General features: G+C 57.3%; 1 protein-coding gene across 2 annotated transcripts in view; it reads left to right on the top strand.

The window, feature by feature from the left end:
* The first annotated feature begins 1,761 nt into the window (after positions 1–1,761).
* Positions 1,762–7,682, top strand: part of SYNPO (synaptopodin) — a 35,890-nt gene continuing 29,969 nt past the window's right edge. Inside the window, exon 1 of one of the 2 annotated variants that reach the window (XM_056124519.1) lies at positions 1,762–2,158. In XM_056124519.1, the coding sequence (XP_055980494.1) occupies positions 1,762–2,158 (397 nt within the window). Of the gene's footprint in view, positions 2,159–7,341; positions 7,468–7,682 lie in introns of those variants that run through there. The other variant, XM_056124518.1, reaches the window with a different exon arrangement.

The following is a 7,682-nucleotide window of genomic DNA, read 5'->3' as shown; positions in this document are numbered from 1 at the left end:
TTCTCTGTGCCAACCAAGCTCTCCTGGTACAGCTCCCACCAGGGGCCAAAGCTTGTCCCAGTCTTGGCAGCAGTGGGGGGGGGGGTTCAAAGCTGGTGCTGAGCCAGGCTCAGGCTGTGCCATCACCAGTGAGCAGGCTCACTATTCTCACAGCCTCACTGTGGGTGGGACAGCCCCATTGCACTGTCTCAGGTCCCCCCTGTCCTTCCTGGGGAAGCTGCCCATCTGCAACCCCTTGGGGACACAAATGATTTTCCAGACTTTGTCTCCAGCCTGGGACTGTCAGATGAGCTCCAGGCCTGGGGTGAGTCTGGGAGATGGATCTCGCATCTCTTCCTCCCCCAGGAAACCTTGATTGATGGGATCATCCTCTCTGGCCCGAACACCTGCTCCTTCCTTCCCATTTGCTTCTGATTCCCTATTAACAACTCCCTGTCACCAGAGCAACAACCTGGGCTGCATCCCGACTCCTTCCTTTTCCTCCACTCCCACTCTCCATCTGCCTCCCTGCCCAGCCAGCTCTTCCACCCGCTCCTCTCCAAGCCCCTCCTCCATCCCTTACAGGAAGTCTCTCCCCTCGCTCCTGACGATCATCCCCGGTAATATTTATAAATAGTCCTGCTATTACCATCTTGTTTCCCTCACCAGGGATCTGGGTCTTCATGATCCCACTGGGTCCCCGCTCCCTTGGATGGTCATCGGAAGCTCAGGAAACTTTTGGGAAATGAAAGAGCTGCCAACACGCATTGACTCATGTCTCAGAAGCTGCTAGATCCCAGGCATGCTCACTCAATCTCCACCGCAAGACCCCTGAAGGTCCCACAGATGCCCCTCTATCAGTAGCATCCCTCTCGTGGTTTCCATTACTCGAGGAAATCACGTCAGATATATGTGTTTTAGAGAAATATATGCTTAGGGCTAGTACACTCCACTGAGTCCACCTGCTGTGGGTCCCAAAGCATTGCATTATGGATAAAGTGGGGGGAGATTGTATTGCATCCCCCTTGACAGATGGGGGAGCTGAGATGAACAGAGGGTATGTGACTGGTCACTCAGGTTACAGCACCGAGATTCTAGCTGAAAGTTTGCACAGCCTCCTCAGGGCTCCAGGACCCTACCTTTTTTTTTTTAAAACTCTTTTTCCTATCCCATGATTCTTAGGGTGTCTATGACATTGGTGACATGAGGGAATTCATTCTAGGCTATGCCCAAAGAAAGGTTTTCAAAGAAGCAGACACCTATTTACTGTCTCTTTGGGGGGAAATGGCTTAGTATAACATACCTGTGGTTTTCCTGCTGATTATTGCTTAAGGTAAGTCAACAGGAATAGAAAGAAGTGATTTCAAGTTTATTTTAAGGGATAATGTTACGCAAATAAAGTGTCAGGCAGAACAAGAATGGGGTGAAATTGTGGAATGTCCAATGACTGAAGCCCGGGGGCCTGGCAGCGGATGTGTGGGACCGGAACCCGAAAGGCCACCTGGTTCTCGGCGCCCTACGACTGGCAGCTTCCAGAAGTTCGGCTGGAGCACCGCATGAGGCGGCTGATGCTCCGTTTCTTCTCTCCCTCTGCAGATAGACTATTCTGAAGAGCAACCAGAGACAGGCTTAAAAGGAGGATTTGGGGGTCCTACCTCCTCTACGCACAGCCCAGGACGGCTCCCAGACTGGGGGCCCCAGCTCCGCGAGTGCAGAGGAAGAAGCAGCAACCAGTGGAGGTGCCACCGCCGAGTGGACAGCAGTGCCCCCCCAGGCAGCACCATGCTGGGCCCCCCCATCCCACCTCCGCCCCTGGGGCCCAGTGAAGACACGTCTTCCCCCTGCACCTTCAGGATCCCTGACGGGAGCTATAGGTGTCTGGCCCTGGAGGCCGAGGAGAGTGGGGGTGAAGACAGCGTGCAGGGGGAGGTGGGGCTTGAGGGCCTGAAGGGAGAGACGGGAGCCCGCCGGAGCGGGGACCGCTTTGCCTGTGGAGCCGACCAAGGGACACCCCAACTGCCGAGAGTCCGAGGCATCAACACACCCAGCTGGCCCAGCGAGGCACGAGGGGACGCACCACGGGATGGCCTGTCCAGCCAGGACTGGGACCTGGCCAAGGCCCGGAGGATGCCATCCAGCCTCAGCCCCAATCCGGGACCCAGGGATGTCCAGAAAGCAGGTAAGTCCCTTCCCCGTGGGACACGAGTCCTCAATTTGGGGTCCCAGGGACCAGAGCCGTACTTCCCAGGTGCCTTGTGCCTGCACTCGCCGTGGTGGCGAGAAGGGCTGGCCGTGTGCCCTGTGCCATGCCCACTACATGCCCTCCAAGCCTGCCAACTCCCGTGCCAGAGAGTGCACTTGAGAAAGCAGGGAGGGACAGCCGGGGTATCATACCCGGGGTTTTTGGGTTTTTGTTTCCCCAAGCCCAACTCTCAAGTTTTGTCTGACCTTCAGTTATCCGTGGTGACAAGCAGAAGTGGAGTCGGATGCCGTGGGGCTGGAGGCTTATCTGCACGTGAGCGCTGGTGTCTGCATGTCCTTGGGCTGCTGACGTGGGCAGGACAGTGCAACCTCTACCTTGGCCCAGGTCGAGCAGAGCCAGAGGCTGGAGCCTGTGACTAATTCCGGCAGATGAGGAAACTGAGGTCCACGGAGGGGAGCTCCTGCTCCAGGACCCCCAGCTTGCGCCTTGGCTGAGCTGAGTTCATGTTTCCCCCACCCTGCCTCAGTTTCCCTTCTGTTGGAGACGACAGGAGCAGGCCCCTGTCACCTGGGCTGCAGTGGGGGCCGAGTACAGCACGTCGTAGGGCGGGGAGGAAGGAAAGCGCAGTGACCGTTTTCCTGCGGCGGCTGGAGTGTCGGGGCAGGGCGGGACAGGGAAACCCCGGACTGAATCACCTCCACCAACAGCTCCTGGCTACGTTCAAGAGGGTCCAGATGGAGAGGACGTGCGCAGGGCCATGCTCGGCTTATCGGGAGTCAGCGCAAACAGGTCCCGAGGGTGCGGGGCATGCGGGGCTCACAGGCTTGGCAGGGCCCATGCATCAGGAAACTGAAGAAATACTTCATTTTCCTTGAGGCGTTGCCGATGCCTAGCTGGCATCACACCAGCTGTCCACCCACTCTCTGTTCTGAAATAATTCTCTGCAGGCTCTGGCCTCACGTCTCCCCCGCCCCCACCCCCAAGGCCACTCACTGTTCCTGCATTATCCACTGGGGTGACAGGAGGAGGTAGGGAGGAGCAAGGAGAGCTGGCCCTGGGGAGGGAAGGATGTTGGCGGGAGGACCCGCAGTCGTGACTGACGGGGGAGGGGGGCCTCACACCAGAGCCGGCCCCAGGCCTGGTCCCCATGAGCCTGAAGGACCAGCCGTGATCCCTTTCCCCTCGCGGCCCATGGCCCAAGAGGCAAGAGGGTTGGTCCTGGAGTCAGTACCGAGCAACCAACTGCCAAGAATTGCCGTCCTCAGACTCAGCTTCTTCATCTGAGGATAAAAACTCATGAACCCTGTCTGACTTGTGGGGCCGTAGAGAGACCACTTGTAATTGGGACAGTGCCTTGGAAATTTCAGAGTAATCTAGATGAAAGCCTGAGGGAGGTTGGTAATAACTGAGACGATCAGTCAGCATCAGTGGGACGATCCTAAAGCTATCATTTGCTGAACCCATATGTACTTAGCCCTCAATGCTAAGAGCTTTACACGTATCGTTTCTTTTCATTCTCATATTTAGCCCCTTGAGTAACATTGTGTTACTGTTCCCATTGGACAGAAGAGAAAACTGAGGCTGAGAGAAGATAAGTGACTTGTCAGATATTTGAGGCTTCCAAGCCACTAAGCCATGATTTTTTCTTTTTTTTTTAATATGGGGTTTTGCCCTAGACATCCTTATATCCTGGATTTATTAGGGGAAGGTGCTTGTCTGGAGCCCGGCAAGCTACTGAGAGTATCTCACCTGCACGGCAGAGTCTGGCAAGCTACCCATGATGTATTTGATATGCCAAACACAGTAACAACTCTCACGATGGAGACATTACTGAGCCTGCTCGAGAAAATCGATGAACAACAGGAGGACAGTGCAGTGCAGTGCAGTGCTTGTCTGTGGATGTTCTGGACCAGAGAGACCCTGGTGGAGATGGGAGAAGAAGGGGCCATTTTGCAGAATGCTGGTGGCTCCTGACATGGTGTTTTTCATTTCTCGGCCCCTCAGCAGTCTTTCAAGGCAGTTTGTTTCCCCATTTTCCTGAGTTCTCAGTGTTTGGGGCACAGAGGGTGACAGGGTTCCTTTTTGTTTCACAGTCTGATCTGTCCTCTCTGCCGGGCAGTGCAGGGTCATCTAATTCTGCCCCACACGTGTCGAGGGACAGAAGGTGCCGGGGTCACCTCAGGACAAGGGAACAGGCAGGAGGACTCCTTGGAGGTGCAGGGAGGATGGAGGCTGCAGCAAAGGGGAAATCTGGGTGGTCTTCAGTTAGAGCCCACACTGGTCTTCATTTTTGTTTGTTTGATTCTTTGGGGGCACGTCCAGCGACACTCAGGGGGTCACCTCTGGCTGTGAACTCAGGAGTTACTTCTGGTGGTGCTCAGGGATATGGGATGCCGGGGATCGAACCCAGGTCGACGGTGTGCGAGGCAAGCGCCCTGCCCACTGTGCTCTTGCTTGGGCCTGCAGCCTTCATTGTTTTGGAGCCCTGGGGGTCTGGGGCAGGAGTTGCTGAGTTGCTAAGTTCAGCCCGGACTTGCTGGTCTGCTGATCACCCGGAGAGGAACACAGAGTCTTCATAGAGTCTCAGCTGGCTGTAGCTGGCATGACTCACTGAGATGAAGCTGAGACTCTGAGGCTCATAGAGAGGGCAGATGATTTGTCCCAGGTGCCACAGAAGTTTGGTGGCAAAGCTAGAGCTGGGATCAATGGGTTCTAGGCACTGTGCTAAATTCTTTGGAGCGGGTGACTAGATTGTGTCCCCTGAACCCATGTTCCTCAACTTTTTTTCAGCCACGCCTCTTCCGATCTTGTTCCCTTCCTGTGCCCAGCCCCCACCTCTCCACCCCTGTCTGATTCCCTAGTCTGAGGCTGTGACTCCCATTTATGAGATTATTTTATGTGTTTCCACCATGGACTATCCTGGGGCTCCTGGACTGGAGAAATGCTGCTCTAATTAACCCCGTGCAACCCCATGAAGTTCACAGATGAGGAAACTAAGGCAGAAGGAATGGAAGTGAGCTGTCCTGAGTCTCAGGCTGTGAGTGGAGGAACCAGGATTCGAACCCTGGGTGGTCTGGGCCCAGGTTCCCCCTCACCTCACCTCCCCCCCCCCCCCCCCCCCCCAAGGCTGGCTGCCTTGTCTCCAATGGAGATGATACAGCCGGCTGTGTTCTTCTGCCCACTGAGGGCTGGGAAAGGCTGTTCAGTTTCTGGGGACTGGCGGGGGATTCTGTCGAGTCCCTCCCTCCTTCCCTCCCTCCCTCTGCTGACTCAGGGATTCCTGGGGTCTACTGCTGACCACCCCCTCATTCTCCATAACTTAGGAGTCTGTGACATCCTGGGCATTTGGAAGCCGTGGGAATTCTCTTGACCACTGCTCCAAGCCTCAGGGGTGAGAACGGGATTTGCCCCGGGGTCATCGGAAGATCCCTGCCCCACCCAGGCAGACCGGTCAGTAGAGGCAGAGGGACCAGGGCCCATGATGAGCTGCTGATGGTGCTCACTCTGCCAAGAACCAGGGCCCAGTCTGCTGAGGGCTACGGAAGAGTGGGACAGGTCAGAAGACAGGCACAAGACACCCCCATGCCACAGGACGGCCATGGGAGGGCATGGCAGAGGAACAGGGCACACATGCTCCTGTGTACCCCAAACACGAACATGGATGTACCCGGTGGACACCCATGTTCTGACTCGTAGAACACTCGTAGAGACTCACACCCGTACACATTCATGACCCCACTCACTCACCTGTGCATGGTGTGTACACTGGCATACCCTCCCCCCACCCCCCCCACCCCCCATGACCGGCGTTCACGGCACGCACGTGCCTTCCAAGCTGCCGTCCTGCCTGCAAACACACCAGCGCAGGCTAAAAGCAGGCTCTTGCCCCCCCTTTTTCCCTGGCTCCCACCCCTCCAGTTTGCAGTCTCCCTTACGCGCACACTCTCTCCGTGCCTGCACCCACTGCCACCCGCCCACGCTCAGCCCCAGCCACTTTCTGTCCTCCTTCCTTTTCCTCATGTCTTTCTCTCTGGTGCTCACCCACACAGCAATCCTCGCCTCGCTCACCCACACAGCTGATTTCCTGCTTTTCCACATGCTGGGCTGCCGCAGCCTCTTTCCCAGCGCCAGCCCTGCAGGGAGGCCACACCTGCCTGCCGGATCCGGGGTTGGGTGGAGGGGTGGGGGGGCTCTCTTGCGCCCCTCACAGGCCACTTGGGGCAGCACCAGCACAAGGGACAGTCCCAGTCTCCCAGGAATTCACTGGAGCTTAGGAAGTCACGGGGATGGGGTCCACTAGAGAGAGTCTGTTCCTTCTGTCACCAACCTGCTCTCGGAGTGGCCGGATGCAGACAGTGGTCCCCAACCCAAGCCATTATGCATCTCACAGAACCTGGGACGGTTGGCCCCCAAACACACTTCTAATTTCTTTAGCAGAAATCCACACCCAGAATCTTGCTCTGAGATGAAAGTGGAACCAAGCTGGTGGAAGGGGGTGGGGCACTCGGAACCCGTGGAAACTTCAGTGAAAACCCAGGCCAGCATTTTTTTTTTAATAAGGGTGATTTCATTTCCAAACAGTGAGGAGTGCAAAGGGTGCTGGCTGTATTTAATTCCACTGTTCCACTGGCCGCCTCCTCTCCCCACCCAGTACTGGAAAGGGGCAGAACTTGGGAATCTAGACTTTTAATAGCATCCCAAGATTCCGTGGCACATAGACCACTGCCTCGGGGCCCTGTGCTCTATTTGAAAAGAATTTGGTTACAGGAAAGATGGGAAATTTTGGGCATGAGACTCAGCATCCCTGTCCATTACTTAGCACACGACTTAAGTCAGGGTATGTGTGTGTGTGTGTGTGTGTGTGTGTGTGTGTGTGTGTGTTTGTGTGTGTGTCCCTGGGGACATGTACTCAGTCCTCATTTATCTGAGTCTACCACCGTGAACAGGGTTGAGACAAGGGCAGACAGGGACCCAGAGGATCCTGCGTGCAAGAGGTCAGTTATGGGGGCAGAAGAAAAAAAAAGACACAGAAGCCGGGGTTGGAGGGATGGAGGAAAGGGAGCCGGCCTGCCGAGCAGCGCGGGTGGATGTGGGGGGTTCTCGCACCCCTCCACCTCCCAGCCCCTCCCCAGGAGGGTGGGCGGGGCGGGCCCGGCGGGGCGGCGCTAGGGCCGCGGGGCGCAGCCTGCCCAGCGCTGGTGGCTCGCTCGCTCGGTCCCCGCTGGCCGGCCGTGGACGCGGGGCGCGGGCGTGTCGGGGAGGCGCGCACAGACGCACGCGGGCAGGTGCGCGCAGGCGGCGGCGCGGGAGGTACCGCGGGAGGGTGCGCGGCCCGGAGCTGCTTCCTTTCCCACGGGCGGCTCGCTGCGGATCCCGGGCCTCAGTTTCCCGTCTGTGCGGGGGGTGGGGTGGGGTGCGTGACCCGTCTCCCCGCGACCGGGGCCGGGGCTAGGGGCGGCTTTAAGCGCGGGCGCCTCCGGGGGCTCGGGCACCTCCTGCC

The sequence above is a fragment of the Sorex fumeus genome, unplaced genomic scaffold (assembly GCF_029834395.1).
Source record: "Sorex fumeus unplaced genomic scaffold, SorFum_2.1 ptg000051l, whole genome shotgun sequence".
NCBI lineage: Eukaryota > Metazoa > Chordata > Mammalia > Eulipotyphla > Soricidae > Sorex > Sorex fumeus.
This window is presented reverse-complemented; position numbering and strand designations above follow the sequence as displayed.